Source organism: Hyperolius riggenbachi, chromosome 9 (genome assembly GCF_040937935.1).
Source record: "Hyperolius riggenbachi isolate aHypRig1 chromosome 9, aHypRig1.pri, whole genome shotgun sequence".
Classification (NCBI taxonomy): Eukaryota; Metazoa; Chordata; class Amphibia; order Anura; family Hyperoliidae; genus Hyperolius; species Hyperolius riggenbachi.
Genome location: NC_090654.1, coordinates 39,148,696 through 39,170,111, shown reverse-complemented (window position 1 = coordinate 39,170,111; position 21,416 = coordinate 39,148,696). Strand labels below are relative to the sequence as shown.

The 21,416-nt window shown below is 46.8% G+C and overlaps 1 protein-coding gene across 3 annotated transcripts in view; it reads left to right on the top strand.

The window, feature by feature from the left end:
- The first annotated feature begins 3,600 nt into the window (after positions 1 to 3,600).
- The window catches only part of LOC137531563 (copine-8-like), a 333,786-nt gene continuing 315,970 nt past the window's right edge, over positions 3,601 to 21,416 (top strand). Inside the window, exons 1-2 of one of the 3 annotated variants that reach the window (XM_068251482.1) lie at positions 3,601 to 3,821; positions 4,701 to 4,920. In XM_068251482.1, coding sequence (XP_068107583.1) covers positions 4,844 to 4,920 — 77 coding nt within the window. In that variant the 5' untranslated portion in view covers positions 3,601 to 3,821; positions 4,701 to 4,843. Of the gene's footprint in view, positions 3,822 to 4,127; positions 4,921 to 21,416 lie in introns of those variants that run through there. The other 2 variants (XM_068251484.1, XM_068251483.1) reach the window with 2 other exon arrangements.

Below are 21,416 nucleotides of genomic sequence, written 5' to 3'. Positions count from 1 at the left end.
CCATCCACTTGTATTGCCTATGCGAATCCGCATGCAGTGCCTGCATGCGGATTCGCTATAGTGGAAACTGGCCCTCATACTTAAAAGGGCTGTGGAGTCGGTATAAAAATCTTTCGACTCCTACTCCATCTCCTCAGTTCATGAAACCACCGACTCCAACTCCGACTCCAGGTACCCAAAATGCCTCAGACTCCTCGACTCCGACTCCTTAGTCTAATACTTAGCAGGGCTGTGGATTTTGTACAAAAATCATCCGACTCCTCCGTTTATGAAATCTCCAACTCCGACTTCAGGTACCCAAAATCGTTCCGACTCCTCGACTCCAACTCCGACTCCACAGCCCTGGTTGTGACACTACCGATGCCAAAAGATCAACAGGACTGCCAGGCAACTGGTATTGTTTAAAAGAAAATAAAAGTAGCAGTCTCTATATCACCCTCACCTTGTGATCGCTTTAATACCCTCTATTTGATCTGAGAACAGAGAGGGGGGAGGGAGGGAAGAAACAAAAGGCGCAAAAGAGAGAGAAAACTGGATAAATATAAAATCCGCAACAACGAAAGTTCTTTACACGGCTCACTACCCCGCTCAATAATTATAAAAAGATAATTGCTTTTGTTTTTTGTTTTTTTCCTTTTGTTAGATGTGAAATACTTGAGGGGGAAATTGTCTTTTTTTTAAGTTGCGTTTTGGTGAAGCTGTGCAATATCCGACTCCTCTCCGCGTTGGGTTTGCACAGCCCTGTAATTGCCTCTCGCGACATGCTGTGATTTGGATTACAATCTTTTAAGGCTTGGTGGAAGTTCAGAAACTCTCAAATGCCACAAAACTGCAACCTAATATCATCTACAAAGAAGAAAGAAAAAATAGGTGAGAGCAATTAATCTGAAGGGCGATCAAGGACATGGAAATGGGATGACATTATTCCCGGAGTCTCATACGTTCTGGTTGCTGCGTTTACCGGATGGGAGGAATGTATTCTTGGCATCCAGTAAATAGGGCATCTCTGTGAGACACAAGATGATTGTCAGTCTTTAAAGTGCCAGCGGACTTATACATCAGTGCAGGGGCGTAACAATAGACCCTGCAAGGGATGCATCTGCAGGGGGGCCCAGAAGCTGCAGGCGGCCCCATGGGAGGAATAGATTATTTTCGCCGTCCTGAAAGACTGACAACTAAGGGCATGGAAAGAAAAAGCTTTCTGCTCTCTGCACAATTGTTTTCACAACAGCATCTGTTCAGCCACTAATAAAGAATCAGACAAAGATTTGTAGACAGTCCCTATTCAGTATGCAGCATGGTCTTGTGAACAGCGCCCTTCCCCCAGCCTCTGCACCCCCCTCTCCAATTGCTGTGTGCTGTAGTGATGCTGGAGTCTGCAGAGCCAGTTCTGTTCCATCAGAGGAGGACAGAGTGAGTGAAATAAGAAGCCTGGGACTGGGAGAAAATGCATGCAGTGCTTCACTGCTGTCTGTAGCCAATTGAAGAACATTGGTTCTCAGTTTACCGCTTTACCTGTGCAGAAAGTGAGGGGGGAGGGGGCCCCATCCAAAGTTTTGCAGGGAGGCCCAGTGATTTCTAGTTATGCCCCTGCATCAGTGTGTTTAAAATAATTTAAAGTTAATCTGTAAGTTAAAAAATGTATACTTACCCAAGTATGGTCCAGATGTCCTTCTTGACTCACCACCGCTGGCTGGGACCAACTTCTTCTCCATGAACCCTCTTCTTCTACAGTATGTCCTACATATGCTAGGGTACAGCCACGTCTGCACAGTAGCACGAAACCGGTTGTGAACGAACACCTTTGGCTTACTGTGCAGGCACTGCCATACTTGAAGCTCTTGTGGGGTATGTTTGGAGAGACCCTGCACAGCAGCGGTGGGTTTCAAGATGGATCAAGAAGCCTCTGGGCCGTTCCCTTTACTTGGGTAAGTATCTAACTTGTTTGAACAGCCTTTTGGAATAAAGCAGTTTTAAAGAGGAACTGTAACCAAGGATTGAACTTCCTCCCAGCCAGTAGCTGATACCCCCTTTCCCACAAGAAATCTTTACCTTTTCTCAAACGGATCATCAGGGGGGTCTGTATGACTGATAAATGTGGTGAAACCCCTCCCACAGTGTGATGTCAGGACCTAGGCCCTAACAGTTTTCTGTCTGTAAGCCTTATTGCATTGTGGGAAATAACAGCTTTTTCCAACTGCCAGGCAAGCAGTATCTTCCTCTGTGCATATGTATATCTATTAAAAAAAACAAGAACCTAAACAACCTTTTAACCTATTACATTGTTAGGTTTTTTTTTTTGTTTTTTTTTTTTTATAGATAATGGCAGTTGGTGCTGGTGTTTTTTTTTTCCATGTCTGCCAGTAGTAAAGATGATGACATGCAGGCTGATTGTGGATCAAACAATATGAACAAATGACATGGCGAATATCAATCATTTCTTGATCTCTCTTCTATGTTTTAACTTGTCACTTTGCAATGCATTGATTTGTTTTCCCTTTTTGCTAAAGTTTTTCTTTAAATGGAGACTGTAAAAAAAAAAAAAAAAACAGCTACTGCGCCTGTGCAGGAGCGTGGACAGTTAATGTCATGGGGTCAGCAGCAGCAGACCTCCAGCTCAAGCACAGCGTTTATCACCAGGGAGTCAACCAGTATACACCAGGATCCAACGTGGTGTCAGCAACTGTCACATTAGAGAAAAGATAACTGGGTCTCCACCTGGATTTTGTGCAAATAGCTTGTGTTTTGTTCACATCATAGCACAGAAACACAACGTTTCAGCCTCAAGGCCTTCACTTGATAAAGGCCGTGAGGCTGAAACGTTGTGTTTCTGTGCTATGATGTGAATAAAACACAAGCTATTTGCAAAAAATCCAGGTGGAGAGACCCAGTTATCTTTTCTTTAATGTAATAAGTCATGGGGTGACAGCAGCACAACCGAGGGGACCGGAATGACAGCGAGGGACGTGAAGGACTAGCAGGGGCTGTAAGAAGTCCCAGGTAAATGAAACTGAACTTCTTTCCTTCATGTAAGATAAACACAGGATATGTTTGTGTGCCCGTTCCTCGGCTGATCTCCGATCTGTTGGCATTTTTGCCTTCAATGTGGATTGACCTTAACCCCAAAATCCATCCAGTGGACCTGAACTCTTGCACAGGACAGAAGGAAATCTGAGAAATGCACCCTGTATATGTGTAGATAATTTAGCCTGTCTAATTCCCCCTCATCTGTGACTAATCAGAATTGTAATTTGATATCTCAGCTTGATGTGTCAGCTGACTGCCTCAACAGAGCATTTAATGTTTAAACACAGGATTTTAACCCTTTGTCTGCTTCCATGAAAGTAGGAGAATGCAGATTTTTTGCATGATTTGATTCAGCTGTAACAAAGAAATGTTTTCTGTAAAGGTTATTATACTCTTGCTTATCTTTTAGAGCAGACAGGAAGTTCTGAGTTCAGGTCCGCTTTAAGAACCAGCTTCCTCCACACTCTCCATCCGCTTCCTCCAGCCAAACTACAAGACCCCCCATCTCTATGCTTATAACATGAATACGACTCCTAGTACATCCAGTAAGCAACCACCTCCTCTGCTGTGCCGCGTTTGACCACAAGGGGGCCTGTTGTGATCAGGTCTGAGCAGTTAGCCAAACTCATCCATTGAGAGCTTTTTTTTCTTCCTCTTATTTTTGTAGCATGTTCAGAGGATCGTTCTCGTTTTTCTGCCATAATTTTTAAGCACAAGCCTGAAATCATGGCATGTACCTGATACAGCCGGGGAGGACTGCCTGAGGAGCACAAGCCAACTCTGCAAGTTCTCAGGTAAGGAGATTGGGGGAACTTCAGGGCTTATTCTAGCCTCCCGCCTGTGTCTTCCTGTCTGTCGGCTCCACAGAGTCAGCATCTCGTGGTGTGGCTGCTTAGGATAAACTTTAAAGCTTAATAGGAGAAGAAGGGGGATGGACAGAGATGTAGCCTATAGAAAGTGCTCAGAACAAAGAGAATGATGGTTGAACTGTTGCTATTGGTAACTGTTCTGAGTCCATAGCCCCTTTTTACCCCAGGTAGTTTCTGTTCAGGAGCTAGGCTTGCTCTGTTGGGTTGAGGGTACCTCAGATGCTGAATAGTATCTCAGTTCTGGTACCAGTGGTTGAGGAACAGCAGATACAGCAACAGATGCACTGGAGGGAAATCTCCAGTGCTTTCAGATTTAATTCCCTGTTACATCTGTGGTGGGTTAATCCCAGTATGCCACTGGTTTTGCACCAGGAGAGCCTTGAAGCTGTGCACACAACAAACCGTCCATCATAAAGGCACAGCTAAAGTGGTGGCCCCCATAGTCACATCGCTGTAGGTTCTGGACGCTGGTCGTTTGACGAGGTTTCGTAGCCGTAACAGAAGCTTTGGGTCTCCACAGAAAGCAAGGAGACTCCAGATTCTTTATCAGGACCACTTATAAGATGTCCTGCGGCTCACAAGGAGTTAACTCGTTTCAGTGACACAGATATGGAGTGACTTTGATGAAGCTGTGTGTTACTCCAGAAAGCCTGCTACCTGGGGATTACATGAAATGGAAGCCCCTCAAAGTGTCTCAGGAAACGTTACAGCCTCTCGGTAGCCGCTGAGGAACGACGAGATAGGGGGAGGGGGGGCTGCCAAGTGTCCGCTGCCCAATTTTTTTCTCTTTTTTTTTTTATGCAGTTTTGATGGACTTGAGTCCTGGAGCACTCCTTGGTGACAGCAGGGCGGATGCAGCTTTGAGACAAGCCTGACCACAGCTGAGGGACGCCACAGGACCCAGAAGATCCACAGCTGCAGGTGGACCTGCTAACTCCAAAGAGAAGATGGCATCCATTGGAGACTTTGACCCTGTGCACACCAGTGTCCCTGCCACAAAGATCGAGATCACAGTGTCATGCAGGTAGGTACTACTGGGAATAATTATTTAACAGTTGGGGGATCAAATGATGCAGAGGTTGAATTTTCAAGGTAGAACACGGTAGTGAAGTTCTTAAAGGACCTCAAAAAAGCCACCAGATACCAGTTTTGTCCCTGGAATACTGCTAAGACCATTCATTCTCTTGGTTTATAGAGAGCAGCATTGACATGTCAGTTGTTGTCCAATTTAACGAGGAAAACAACGTTGCTTAAAGTGAAATCACTGCCTTAAACCAATTAGAGTTCTTATTTCGATAGTCTAGAATGGAGTTGTTTTTTTGTAGATCTCAACATCTTGCATAACATTAGAACGGTCTTCTGAAATAAATCGGTAGTTGTTCCATAATTAGCACAGGTATCTTAAATATAAAAATAGAATGCACATCCTTGGATGGGCTTAGGAAACTCTACTGAGACAGTCCGTTGGTGAGGATTCTTTGGTAGATCTACAATGTCAGAAGATCAGTGCTTTGCTTGTTAATGTCGTAGATCGTTGAGGTACAACTTGCCACCACAGGCAGAGCATAACTTTCATTACTACATCTTACAGACAATTTCTGATCGTTCCCTGTGGGGTGAGGAACGCCATACACAATGCAATCATCCATTGTGAGCGTTTAGAAATCGCCTATTGCTCTGATCCGATAGAAGGAAAGTTTTGATTGGATGATGTTATAGACTAGTGCTTTGAACATCGTCATTGCTTGTTCTTTCGGTCCTAATAAATCATGTTAGCCTGCATTCAGTGTGGGCATGCTGTGCAATGACCAATGAGTCACCACCAGTGTCCCATAGCGGCAAATCAGATTCCATATTTCTGCTTTGAGCTCAGAAAAATATGAATGCTGAGTTTCTATTGGTTGCTGCATTTTTTTACACTTTCTTCTTGTCTTAAAGGGACACTTAAGTCAAACAAAAAAAAAAAATGAGTTTTACTCACCTAGGGCTTCCAATAGCCCTCTGCAGCTGTCCGGTGCCCTTGCCGTCGCCCTCCGATCCTCCTGGCCCCGCCGGCAGCCACTTCCTGTTTCGGTGACAGGAGCTGACAGGAAGAGTGATTCTTCGCGTTCCCAGACACATTAGCACCCTCTATGCTGCTATATGGTATATGATATATGCTATAGCAGCATAGATGGCGCTATTGTGGCTAGGAACGCGAAGAATCACTCGCGTCCCCAGCCTGTCAGCTCCTGTCACCGAAACAGGAAGTGGCTGCCGGCGGGGCCAGGAGGATCGGAGGGAGACGGCGAGGGCACCGGACAGCTGCAGGGGGCTATTGGAAGCCCCAGGTGAGTAAAACTCATTTTTTTTTTACTTAAAGTGAACATAAAGTCAGAAAAAAAAAATGAGATGAACTCACCTGGGGCTTCCCTCAGCCCCCTGCAGCCGATCGGTGCCCTCGCAGCTCCGCTCCGATGCCTCTGTACGCGCCGGCGAACACTTCCGGTTTCGCCGTCACCAGCCGACAGGCATGGGAACGCGAGTGATTGTTCGCGTTCCCAGCCTGTATATCGCCCCCTATGCTGCTATTGCGACCTCCTGCTTCCCTAGTAAAATGATTCAAAGATTCGGTTCAAAGATCCGGATCTTTTCAATGAGCCGATTCGAACCATCCGAATCATTGAAAAGATCCGAACTTCCCAGGATAGCACCAAGAGCCTCATAACGTGACTCAATCTGACGTCCAACTTCAACACCACCAGGCGTTGCGTTAGGGGCACGTTATGCGACCTTAACGTCCCCTAAAACACAACGTCTTGGTGTGAAAGAGGCCTCAAGCTTTTGTATGCATGCTAGATAATTTACAGCCAAGGCAATCTCAGGTGAAAATCTAGCGTGTGTACAGCTGCCGTGCATTTAGCAATCTGCCACAAGGGATCGCCCAATCACAAGCGACGAATAAGCTTGTGCTTAGCTTATTCTATATTGATTTTAGCAAGGAATACAAGTGGACAGAAAGTGTTGCGGTTAGGAAAGTATCAGCACATAAACTATGGAATTGTATTACACCATGACACAAGCTGTTGTATTTTAACTTTAAAGCAAACCTGTAGTAAAAAAAGGTATGATATAATGAATTGTATGTGTAGTACGCATAAGGAATAGAACATTAGAAGCAAAGAAAAAGTCTCATATTTGTATGTTCAGTTATATAGCCTTTTTTTTATAACACTGCATCATTCTGTCATATTTGCGGTCTACCAGCTACACTCTGTATTTTAAGCTATAAAACAGAGCAGAAATAATGACCCTTTGAACTCTCCTGCAGTAAAACCTTATGTCCAGCTGTCTCTCACTGTTTCTTTGATGTACAAGTGCTTCATAAAACTGGACTGTCTGCCACCCAAGTTGGGTTGAATAGCTCAGAGAAGCTCTTTTGCACAGATAACAACTGAAGTTTTTTTTTGCTACGAATGTTCTATTTCTTAGCTGTGCTACACATAGAATTCATTATCTCATAAGTTTATTTTCGCTTTTAATTTTGCTTTAAAGGAACCCTGAGCATGAAGGATTTTAGGAGGAGGCATTGGGGGCCTCTTTATCGGTTTGTGCTGCTGCTCCTCTGCCATTATTACTCACTGAATCAGTAGTTCAGAGAACATTTACACATGAGTTGTCCTAATAACACACATGTTCCAGAAGTGACTCAGAACCTGCTGAGGCCAAGAGATCAGCAGAACAGCCAGGGAGGTGACTTGTTTAACCACTTGAGGACTGCAGTGTTAAACCCTCCCTAGTGACCAGACCATTTTTTTCATACATTGGCCACTGCAGCTTTAAGGCTTAGCTGCAGGGCCACACAACTCAGCACAAGTGATTCCACCGTTCCTTTTCTCCCCACCAGCAGAGCTTTCTGTTGGTCGGGTCTGATCGCCCTCCCAGTGTTTTTTTTTTGGTAAATATTTATTTTATTATTTTCATAATAAAGTTATTTATTTATTTTACATGCCCCCCCCTCCCCCTACCTACCCCCGTCAGCCAATCACTGTGATCAGCTGTCATAGGCTTCAGCCTATGACAGCGGATCACCCCTGAGCCTCTTGAGGGGACAGCTGTGTCACACTGCCTTAGATGGCAGCGCTGTACGGAGTGAACAGACGGCGGTTTCGCCATCTAACACCATCGCCACTGGGAGACTAAAGGCGAAGCTCTGCTCCGCCTACCAAACAGAGATGTGCGCGCATCAGTGCCTGCGATCTCCTCCTGCAAAACAGGCCCGCAGGACCTTACGCTAATCAGTGTTAGGCGGTCCTAGGGCTGCCGCCGCATCCACGCCCATCGGCGTAGTAGTTAAATAAAGTGAGGACTCCATAGTCATCTCAGTTCAAGTTTCCATTAGACAGCAGTGGCGTAGCAATAGGGGTTTCAGAGGCCTCGACTGCACTGGGGCTCTTGGGCCAGAGGGACCTCGTAGGGCTCTCCCTCAACCGCAGTATTAGCTCCTTATTGGTCCTGTGCTGGTAATAATCACTTCTATAGATACTTTGAATAGTGGTAATCATTAACAAACTGCTCCCCATCCACTTCTTGCACCTCTGACACTGTAGTTGCCATTGGCAGGTTTTGGTGCACCGTATCATTTGTTATGTATAGAGTGCTTGGAGGGCCCCATGTAAAACTTGCACTGGGGCCCATAGCTCCTTAGCTAAGCCACTGTTAAACAGGCATGTAACAATAGCCCCAGGGACCCCAGCAAACGCAGGGGGTCCAGGGGATGAGGGGGCCCGCTTTTGTGAGACGCAGAGAGAGGCAACAAAAGCAGCATACATTACCTGTTGTCAGCGGAACTAGCCACACCTCATCTTTACTCCTTTCTTCAGTCATGCCATACAGTGTGGCTCCCGCCTCTGCATGTCATGTGACCTGCATCATCAGGGAGCCACAAGCTGTTACATTGTATGGCACGACTGAGGAGAGGAAGTGACAACAGGTAATGTATGCTGCTGCCACTCTCTGCTTAAAGAGAACCAGAGAGGATTAAAAAAAAGCTTTTATACATACCTGGGTCTTCCTCCAGCCCCATACGCACGGATCGCTCCCACGCCGCCGTCCTCCGCTGCCTGGATCCGCCGGTACCGGGTCCCGTCATTACCGCCGGTCGGCTGGCGGACGCTGCCAATTCTCTGCATCACAGGGGCTCCCTCCATACACTTACGCTTGCAGCTGCCTACTGCACAGCCGCATGCGCAAGGGTATGGAGGGAGCCCCTGTGATGCGGACAATTGGCCGTGTCCGCCAGAAGTGACGGGACCCGGTAGCGGCGATAGAGGAAGCGGAGGATGGCGGCGTGGGAGCGATACAGGATTATAGGGCTGGAAGAAGCCCCAGGTATGTATAAAAGCTTTTTTCTATTTTTACTAATCATTCCTCTCTGGTTCCCTTTAAGCTACAGGGGCCTGGCCAACATTTTGATCCCGGGGGTGGGGCGGCACAGTTTTGCTTGGGTGCCCGTTGGGTTCAAGCACGCCCATGCCAGTAGACAAAGTCAGGCACAGTTCACACTTGTTGGAGTGGTACCTTACCCGTATACAGCACCCAATTCTACTCAGGCATGAGCGCAAGCTGTTCTGTGAGGTGAATGCTTTATTCTCTGTCTGAGAAAAAAAAGACCCCCCCCCCCCCCCGGTGGTGCCTAACCTTAAGACCACACCAATGACTAACCCTAACATCCCCCCGGTAGTGCCTAACCCTAAGACCCTCTCAATGCCTAACGCTAAGACCCCACCTGGTGGTGCCTAACCCAAAGACTTCCCCTGGTACTGCCTAACCCTAAGACCCCCCTGGTGGTGCCTAAACCTAAGACACCCCCCCCCCATGGTTCCTGACCCTACCCCCCCCTGTGGTACCTAACCCGGCCCACTCTTCTAACCCTTAACACCCCCCCCCCCCCAAAGTAAAACTGCGATATTATGGCTAAGATGCTAATTTTGGGCACCGGGAGGCGCCCAATTACTGGCAATCATCGATCATTTCCGCAGGCACCCGATAGAATCGCGGGCGCACGTGGCAAAGTAAAAGCCAGAATTTGCGGCAAAAGGGATGAATTTCGACACCGGCAGGCGCCTGATAGCGGCCGCTGTCACGTACCAAAATTCCCTTTTCTGTCGCTAACCCTGGCTTTTATCGTTGGCGCCAAAGCGGCGCCTTTTTTCCATAAGGGCTCCTGTGCCCTTTTTTCCTGATTCGATTATATACACTCAGTTCACCCTTCTACTACATACTACATAGATTTGGTAAAATTGTACAATCAAGATTGTGTCATTACTGGGCACATTGGCGTAATAAGCATCTCCCTGGCCATCCTTAGTCATGACGTTGCCCTTTGCCGACGCACAGATAAATTTGATTGGCCTTTGTGATGTTCTGTGGATGTCCGGGTCATGAGAGATCACAATCGTGTAGTTGTGAATGGCCAATACGTGTAGCATTGGCTGTAAACAATGTGGGGAACGTATCTTGGTGAGAAGCTGGAAATAGCTGCAGTCTGGCCTGTAAACAGCGGTGAGATTGTTGATGCAATCCATTTAGCTACGTAGTTATGTGTCAGTCAGAAAGCAGATATGATCTGATGTATGTATGAGCAAACATCCACATGATGCCAAATGATCATTGCTGACAGGATTAGTTCTGTATCTTTCTGCTGCTCCTTTCACAGATGTAAAAATACAGCAGCTTTCACCATGTTAGGGAAAAAGATCCAACTCTGTTTTTTTTTTTTCTGGTGCCAGAAACAGCAGCAAATTACTCTGTTCACTAATCGGTGAAGTTTCCTAATGTCTTTCCCTGATGGTGACATGACTGTGTACTCTGTAAAGTGCTGCAGAAGATGTCAGTGCTGTATACATACTTAATAATAATATTGTAGGACATTAGACTATGACTATGGTAGGGATTAGATTGTGAGCTCCTCTGAGGACAGTCAGTGACATGACTATGTACTCTGTAAAGTGCTGCAGAAGATGTCAGTGCTATATAAGTGCATAATAGTAATATGGTAGGACTTTAGACTATGACAATGGTAGGATTAGAGTGGGAGCTCCTCAGAGGACAATCATTGACATGATGACTATGTACTCTGTAATGTGATGTAGAATATGCCAACACTATGTAAAAACATTATAATACTAATAATAATAATATGGTAGGACATCAGACTATGGCTATGTTAGGATTTGATTGTGAGCTCCTCTGAGGACAGTCTGTGACATGACTATGTATTCTGTAAAGTGCTGCAGAACGTATCAGTGCTATATGAATACATAATAATATGGTAGGAAATTCGAATGTCTTATGGTAGGATTAGACTGTGAGCTCCTCTGAGGACAGTCAGTGACATGACTATGTACTCTGTAAAGTGCTGCAGAAGATTTCAGTGCTGTATAAATACATAATAATTATATGGTGGGAAATTTACTATGGTAGGATTAGATTGTGAGCTCCACTGAGGACAGTCAATGTAGTCTGTAATGTGATGCAGAAGATGTCAGTGCTGTATAAATTCATATTAATGTATATTTCTGTTTAATATCTATCTATCTATTTATCTATCTAACTCTGCCATTGGAGGTTAAACAGAAAGGATTTAGTCTTAGCCTGGTATTCTGACCCCATAAGCAGAAGGAGAATGAAGGTTTGCATCAATAAACAATGAAGGTGCACTGGGCTGACTACAGCGTTATGTAGACACCAACCTCAGTGCAACAGCTGACAAAACTTGGAAGGTGATTATCATGGACAGAGATGGGCTGCGCGATTCCAGGGGATGTAGGGCGACAGCGCAATAAATATTCATAGGCATTTAATAGATGTGTTTGGCGATGGAACCCCTGTCACGTGGAACTGATTTCAGCCAAATGTTTGGCTTTGCGATCAGCAGAAGGGGGACAAGCATCATCTGGGACAGGTCCTCTTCACTCCTCCTCAGTGTGCAAGCGTCGTACATCAAATCACTATGTGGCTTTCGTCTGCATTATGTACAGGAGCGGGTCCCCATGTGACTGAGAAGGGGGGGGGGGGATCTGGACTGGGGGCCCCAGCTGGCAGATCTCTGCAGGGGAGGGGGAGGGGGGGGACATCACAGTGTAGTTACACGCAGGTTATAGGAAGGCACAACTTGAGTTTTTGCATGGGATTTTGCATTGCAGCAGAATGCCTGGGACAAGTGTGACCCTTCCTGTAACAACATTACCATAAATGTATATATTTCTTTTATTGAAATCCTAATGAAAAGGAAAATGTATGATAGGACCAGTGTGGTTTGAATGATAAAACGATTTCTTTTGCTGATGAAATCTTTGTGGAACGTGTGACTAAGGTCTCTTTTCCACTATGAAATGCGATCGCGATTGCGATTGCAATCGCGATCGCAATCGTGTTTCAATTTCCACCATGCGATTGCGATTGAGCTACTATACTCATTATAGTACAGCTCAATCGCATACAAAACGCGGCAGGACGACGATTGCGCTTTGACCAAAATCGCATCGCAATCGGATCGCACTAATGGAAATTGCTGCTGCAGTTTCCATTAGTTTAATGTACCTTGCGATTTTTTTTTTTTTTTTTTTTTTTTTTTTTTTGCAAACAGTCAGCAACTCAACAAAAGCCATGTCCCAACCTGTTAACTTGGCTTCATCAGAGACCTCCTATAGTTGGGAGTAATTTGCATCATAGTTTGCGTTATTTATCTTTATTATATGATAAGACAAAAATAAAAAAAAACAAATACTAAATCCTCAGATTCCAATCCCACCCTCCCTCTACCGTCCCAAGTCCTTTCTAGGCCCCCCCTCCACTTCCTATCTATACCTCATTACTGGCTACAAGGGCCTATTGCTTCCTTTACCATAACAAATAAATTCATAAGGCGGTAGATAACTTCCACCTCTTCTTTCACCTCCCACTTCATTCCTCTTAACACCTCCATTCATCCCTTTACTCATACATTCCCCGAATCCAACCATCCATTCATTCCGAGACTGGCCTCTTCCACCATTAATTTCAAGTTATGACCTACTATTCCATAATGTGCACATTTCTCTCCCTATTCTACAGGTAGGTTGTGTTCTATCTTCTACTTCCTCTGCCACCTCATTGTCTATTCCGTCCTCTAAAATTGTTGTCATCTCAGTTACCCATTCCTGAACAGATGGTGCTCCTTGTGTTTTCCATAATTTTATAATAAGTTTCCTCGCAATCGCTGTTCCTAAGATCAACAATGTACCTTGCGATTTGCGATCAGAAGCAAATCGCAAATCGCAGGCTAGTGGAAAAAGGCCCTAAGGGTGTTGCGGGGTGTTACTGAAGGTGTGGCCGGTGCTTGCCTTAAAGAAAGTGGGGTGGAAAATTTGGCTTTTAATTATCTCGTTCTTCCAGCCCCCTGTAGTCTTGAAGGTCCCTGGGTGTCCTCTCTGGTCCCTCTGTTGATCCGCTGTCAGCCCACGATGAAGTCCGCGACTGGACTGGGCTGGGGCTGTGGAGTCGGTAAAAAAATCAGCCGACGCCAACTCAGACTCCTCAGTCTATGAAACCACCGACTCCAACTCCTACTCCGACTCCAGGTACCCTAAATGGCTTAGACTCCTTAGTCTAATACTTACCAGGGCGATGGATTTTTTTACAAAAATCATCCGACTCCCGACTGCTCAGTTTATAAAGACTCCAACTCCGACTCCAGGCAATCAAAATGACTCCGACTCCTCGACTCCGACAGCCCTGTTGCGTACTACCGTGGATGTGCTCACCTTGCAAGGTGCCTCGTCGACCATGCTCCCACAGACGGGAGCACTCTACGCTTGCAAAGTTCTCTAAGACTCGTAACTGCGCATGCACAGACCGTTCCCGGCCACAGGAGCGCTTTTGACGAGACGTTTCACCAGGTCAGCGCCTGCATTATAGTGCATGACCCAGCCAACTCACAGACTTTACAGCGCATCAACGGAGGGGACGGGGAGGACACTGAGGGCCCTTCAAGAGTAGTGGGGGGGGGGAGATTCAAAATGTATCAATCATTTTATTTGGGCTACTCCCTTCTTATTAGAGGTAAGCCAGTTTTTTATGTTTTATCCAGTCGACATTCCCACTTCCACACATTACATCTTGGGGCTCCTCCTCCCTCCCAGTGATAGGGACGGGGAAACACTGCGAATTCAGATAATAGCTTCCCGTCCGGATTGCATGCGCTGCGATTCGAATGGCATGCTGCAGTTTTTCGTAGCACGCATCCAAATCCCTATAGCCATCCATGCAGGGCCAGATTTGGAAATGTTACCGCCCAAGGCCTACGCCCCACTGTCACCAACCCCTCCACCCCCCAACCCCCTCATCCTGTGCACCACCCACCTTGTGTGCTTTACATGTCACATTTATTCCGCTGGTCCTGTGCTCTCGTCTTGTGCTCCCCCCCTTCCTGGGTATGTTCCTGGTCCTGTGCTCCCCCTTTTCTGTGCTGTGCTAGGGGGGTGCTCCTCTGCTCGCCCCTGTGAAAGCAGGGCAACTGCATACTCTGTTTGTGACAGTTGTGGTTTACATGTTTGACATTTTAACTGCCTTAGTTTGCCAGCCTACTGCTCGCCCCTTGCTTCCTGGTGCCCTAGGCCATGGCCTTTGCGGCCTTGCCTCAAATCCAGCCATGCGTGGGTGCCATGGGTGTAGCGTCCGATTCGGAAACGAATGCAGCACCCATTGGAAATGGGCTTTATATTCTTCAGGCTGTATGCAGAAAAATAAGTAACTAGCACAATTGTGTGTATGTAAACTACAGACTGCATTACAGGGACATGTATGTGGTCTGTAATTATCAGTCTCTTCCTGCTGTACTCAAGGATCAATGATCAGCTTGTTTATCCCTTAATCACAGCTGAGGTCTCGGAGAAAAAAAAAACCTCAGCTGGATCACCCTTAATGACTTCTGGCGACAGCGGATTGCTGTACGCGCTCAATTAACGGTGGATTCCAATCCAAGGTCCAGCGGAGTGGAAAATGACTGGACAGATTGTGATTGGATAGGGTTAAAATGAGGCACTTGGGGACCGGAGCATATCGGAAGCGCGGCGACAAGATGCATGACGGAGTCTGACAATCAGAACGGTCTAAATAATCATTATGATAATTACAGAAGGGTGAGGCTCAGCTGATGGTTGGGGGCCAGGCTGGGAGCTGCGAGGGGTTAAAGACCCCGCATTCCATGTTAGTGCCAGCGTGAGATAGTTTAGAGGAGTTGTGATTGGCACTAGGGGGGGAATACAGGCAGCATATGGACGGAAATTGGAAAATGCCCAGAAGAGAATAGTGGAGCTGTGAAGACTGGTGTCCCATCCCCAGGGGAGGAACGTATCTCTGTGTGTGTGTACCCCCCCATACACTGCCTACCCAGCACTGTACATTGCTTGTATAGCACTGGTGTCCCATCCTCAGGGGAAGAACGTATCTCTGTGTATCCCCAATACACTGCCTGCCCAGCACTGTACATTGCTTGTATAGCACTGGTGTCCTATCCCCAGGGGAGGAACGTATCTGTGTGTGTATCCCCCATACACTGCCTGCCCAGCACTGTACATTGCTTGTATAGCCCTGGTGTCCCATCCCCAGGGGAGGAACGTATCTCTGTGTGTGTGTACCCCCCATCCACTGCCTGCCCAGCACTGTACATTGCTTGTATAGCACTGGTGTCCCATCCCCAGGGGAGGAACGTATCTCTGTGTGTGTGTACCCCCCATCCACTGCCTGCCCAGCACTGTACATTGCTTGTATAGCACTGGTGTCCCATCCCCAGGGGAGGAACGTATCTCTGTGTATCCCCCATACACTGCCTGCCCAGCACTGTACATTGCTTGTATAGCACTGGTGTCCTATCGCCAGGGGAGGAACGTATCTGTGTGTGTATCCCCCATACACTGCCTGCCCAGCACTGTACATTGCTTGTATAGCACTGGTGTCCTATCCCCAGGGGAGGAACGTATCTGTGTGTGTGTATCCCCCATACACTGCCTGCCCAGCACTGTACATTGCTTGTATAGCACTGGTGTCCTATCCCCAGGGGAGGAACGTATCTGTGTGTGTGTATCCCCCATACACTGCCTGCCCAGCACTGTACATTGCTTGTATAGCTTTGGTGTCCCATCCCCAGGGGAGGAACGTATCTGTGTGTACCCCCCATCCACTGCCTGCCCAGCACTGTACATTGCTTGTATAGCACTGGTGTCCCATCCCCAGGGGAGGAACGTATCTCTGTGTATCCCCCATACACTGCCTGCCCAGCACTGTACATTGCTTGTATAGCACTGGTGTCCTATCCCCAGGGGAGGAACGTATCTGTGTGTGTATCCCCCATACACTGCCTGCCCAGCACTGTACATTGCTTGTATAGCACTGGTGTCCTATCCCCAGGGGAGGAACGTATCTGTGTGTGTGTATCCCCCATACACTGCCTGCCCAGCACTGTACATTGCTTGTATAGCACTGGTGTCCTATCCCCAGGGGAGGAACGTATCTGTGTGTGTGTGTATCCCCCATACACTGCCTGCCCAGCACTGTACATTGCTTGTATAGCACTGGTGTCCCATCCCCAGGGGAGCAACGTATCTGTGTGTGTATCCCCCATACACTGCCTGCCCAGCACTGTACATTGCTTGTATAGCTCTGGTGTCCCATCCCCAGGGGAGGAACGTATCTGTGTGTATCCCCCATACACTGCCTGCCCAGCACTGTACATTGCTTGTATAGCACTGGTGTCCTATCCCCAGGGGAGAAACGTATTTGTGTGTATCTCCCATACACTGCCTGCCCAGCACTGTACATTGCTTGTATAGCCCTGGTGTCCTATCCCCAGGGGAGGAACGTATCTGTGTGTATCCCCCATACACTGCCTGCTCAGCACTGTACATTGCTTGTATAGCACTGGTGTCCTATCCCCAGGGGAGAAACGTATTTGTGTGTATCTCCCATACACTGCCTGCCCAGCACTGTACATTGCTTGTATAGCACTGGTGTCCCATCCCCAGGGGAGGAACGTATCTCTGTGTATCCCCCATACACTGCCTGCCCAGCACTGTACATTGCTTGTATAGCACTGGTGTCCTATCCCCAGGGGAGGAACGTATCTGTGTGTGTGTATCACCCATACACTGCCTGCCCAGCACTGTACATTGCTTGTATAGCACTGGTGTCCTATCCCCAGGGGAGGAACGTATCTGTGTGTGTGTATCCCCCATACACTGCCTGCCCAGCACTGTACATTGCTTGTATAGCTTTGGTGTCCCATCCCCAGGGGAGGAACATATCTGTGTGTATCCCCCATACACTGCCTGCCCAGCACTGTACATTGCTTGTATAGCCCTGGTGTCCTATCCCCAGGGGAGGAACGTATCTGTGTGTGTATCCCCCATACACTGCCTGCCCAGCACTGTACATTGCTTGTATAGCTTTGGTGTCCCATCCCCAGGGGAGGAACGTATCTGTGTGTGTATCCCCCATACACTGCCTGCCCAGCACTGTACATTGCTTGTATTCTGCAGATATCTATCTGTCTATCCATCCATCCGTCCGTGTATTGCCCATACAATGCCTGCCCAGCACTGTACATTGCTTGTATAGCACTGGTGTCCTATCCCCAGGGGAGGAACGTATCTGTGTGTATCCCCCATACACTGCCTGCCCAGCACTGTACATTGCTTGTATAGCACTGGTGTCCTATCCCCAGGGGAGGAACGTATCTGTGTGTGTATCCCCCATACACTGCCTGCCCAGCACTGTACATTGCTTGTATTCTGCAGATATCTATCTGTCTATCCATCCATCCGTCCGTGTATTGCCCATACAATGCCTGCCCAGCACTGTATGTCCCTTGTATTGTGCAGATACCTACCTGTCTGTCTGTCTTTCCGTCCATCCATCCATCTGTATGTGTATTACCCATACACTGCCTACCCAGCACCAGTGGTGCTCACCGCCAGGTCGTGATCACGCTTACGCGTGGATTCACGACCATTTTGACGCATTTCGCCTCGGACACGCTAAGCCGTGAATAGATTTTCAACCACGAAAATCTACTTCGGCTTCGCGTGAATGCGGACAGAAATCCGCATTCACGCTCGTGAAACCCGGCGCTGAAGTCGTGGTTTGCGGAAATGCGTCAAACTATGCGGAAGTGACACATTGCAGGCCAATCAGAGTGCCCCAGCCAGGCCCTAGCAACCAATCACAGGAGGGGAGCTATGCCCTCCCCTCCTGAATATAAAGCGGCGGCCATGATGGAAAAGCTCTGTCCTTGCTAGACTGTGGTGCTGAGAGGATTATCTTCAGGCCATTGTTGTTTGAGCAAGTGCTTTATTGTGTTAAAAACAAAGCGTTTTTTTTGCTAACACTGCTCTTATACTGTACACAGTTAGCTAGTCAGTGAGTGATTGCTGTAGTTAGTTGTAGTCAGTGTAGTGTAGTGGGAGTCTAGTGATTATTTAACTGTGTGTAGTGCAGGCAGGTTCAGTGCTGCAGTGTAGTCAGTGTAGTGGGAGTGGGGATTATCTGTGTGTAGTGCAGGCAGGCAGGTTAGTGCAGCTGCAGTGTTCACTTGCATATTCCAGTGACAGTTATACACTTGTACTATTTGCAGGCAGCCAGTCACACCGCCGGCTCCGCCACTCTCTGCCAGCGCTGTTCATTCATTCTGTCAGTGACCTTGTGCCGTGCCCAGTGCCCACTGCTCGCTCGCTGGCATATGAGCATCTCATTACACAGTGTGACATCCTTGTGTGCCCACTGCATCCTTCAGTGACCTAGTTGTATATCCAGTGCCCACTGCTGTGCCCACTGCATCCTTCAGTGACCTTGTACTGTGCCCACTGCATCCTTCAGTGACCTAGTTGTATATCCAGTGCCCACTGCTGTGCCCACTGCATCCTTCAGTGACCTTGTACTGTGCCCACTGCATCCTTCAGTGACCTAGTTGTATATCCAGTTCCACTGCTGTGCCCACTGCATCCTTCAGTGACCTTGTACTGTGCCCACTGCATCCTTCAGTGACCTTGTACTGTGCCCACTGCATCCTTCAGTGACCTAGTTGTATATCCAGTGCCCACTGCTGTGCCCACTGCATCCTTCAGTGACCTTGTACTGTGCCCACTGCATCCTTCAGTGACCTTGTACTGTGGCCACTGCATCCTTCAGTGACCTAGTTGTATATCCAGTGCCCACTGCTGTGCCCACTGCATCCTTCAGTGACCTTGTACTGTGACCACTGCATCCTTCAGTGACCTTGTACTGTGCCCACTGCATCCTTCAGTGACCTAGTTGTATATCCAGTGCCCACTGCTGTGCCCACTGCATCCTCCATCCTGTACTCTGTCTGCGTTATCACTGCCCGGGTCACCGGGTGCATTTAATTTTTTGGCCAGCACTATGACGCTGTGCTGCTACTACTACCACCAGTATGTTGCCATGGTCCTTCTGTGCTGCTGCTGCTGCTGAACTGAACGCCCGCTTTGTCCTCCTCCTCCTCCTGACTCAGTCGCTACCACGGTACCACCAATGCACTCTGTCTGCGTTATCACGGCCCGGGTCACCGGGTGCATTTAATTTTTTGGCCAGCACTATGACGCTGTGCTGCTACTACTACCACCAGTATGTTGCCATGGTCCTTCTGTGCTGCTGAATTGACCGCCCGCATTGTCCTCCTCCTCCTGACTCACTCGCTTCCACCAATGTACTCTGTCTGCGTTCACATTGCCCGGGTCACCGGGTGCATTTAATTTTTTGGCCAGCACTATGACGCTGTGCTGCTACTACTACTACCAGTATGTTGCCGTGGTCCTTCTGTGCTGCTGAACTGACCGCCCGCATAGTCCTTCTCCTGACTCAGTCGCTACCACCACTGCACTCTGCGTTCACACTGCCCGTGTCCACTGACAACTCTGCTGCGATGTCATTGCTAATTGCTGCAAAAAAACCAAAAAAAAAAAAAATTACAAAAACCTCTCTGGGGCCTTTTTGGCGTCAGCCACTCATCCTCCTCCAGCGGTACCTTCGCCGCCAAGTGCCATTGGAACTCGCCTTCACCTCTTTGACTGCTTAACGCGTATATCCCTTTTTAAAACCACTAATACCAATTAATAGCCCATTTAAAGTGTTGATTTCACTTTAAAATCCATTTTCTCTAGAAAAATTTTTTGGGGGGGAATTTTTTATGTTGAAGTTATGTTGCCCCTTATCACCTCGATAATCCATGCAATTTGGGGGATTGTAGCATGTATGGGGGCTTTGTTATTAACGTTAAAAGAAATTCCGCCTCCGGGCGGGAATCCACGCGTGATTACGCCATTCACGGCAGAAAATCCGCGTGGTTGAGTGGACGCGGACGAAAATCCGCATGCGGCGGGGCCGAATGCGGATTTTTTTTTGCAACCACGCGGATTGCCGAATTCGTGGATGAGGCACATCCGAGCATCCCTGCCCAGCACTGTATACGGTATTCTGCAGAGATCTATCTATCTGTCTGTCTTTTTTTTTTTTTACATCTACAATATCTATCTATCTATCTATCTATCTATCTATCTATCTATCTATCTATCTATTTATACTGTAGTATCTACCTATCTACAGTATCAATCTAACTACTTGATCTGCTCATTTATCCATCTATCTATGTACAATATCTATCTATCTATCTATCTATCTATCTATCTATCTATCTATCTATCTAGCTATCTAGCTATCTATCTACCTATAGTATCTATCTATCTACCTATCTATCTATCTATCTATCTATCTATCTATCTATCTATCTATCTATCTATCTATCTATCTATCTATCTATCTATCTATCTACCTATAGTATCTATCTATCTATCTATCTATCTATCTATCTATCTATCTATCTATCTATCTATCTATCTATCTACCTATAGTATCTATCTATCTATCTATCTATCTACCTATCTATCGATCTATCGATCTATCGATCTATCGATCTATCGATCTATCTACCTATAGTATCTATCTATCTATCTATCTATCTATCTATCTATCTATCTATCTACCGATCTATCGATCTATCGATCTATCGATCTATCGATCTATCGATCTATCGATCTATCTATCTATCTACCTATCGATCTATCGATCTATCTATCTATCTACCTATCGATCTATCGATCTATCTACCTATCGATCTATCGATCTATCGATCTATCTATCTATCTATCTATCTATCTATCTATCTATCTATCTATCTATCTATCTATCTATCTATCTATCTATCTATCTACCTACCTACCTATCTATCTACCTATCTACCTACCTATCTACCTATCTATCTATCTATCTATCTATCTATCTATCTATCTATCTATTTATACTGTAGTATCGACCTATCTACAGTATCAATCTAACTACTTTATCTGCCCATTTATCCATCTATCTATGTACAATATCTATCTATCTATCTATCTATCTATCTATCTATCTATCTATCTATCTATCTATCTA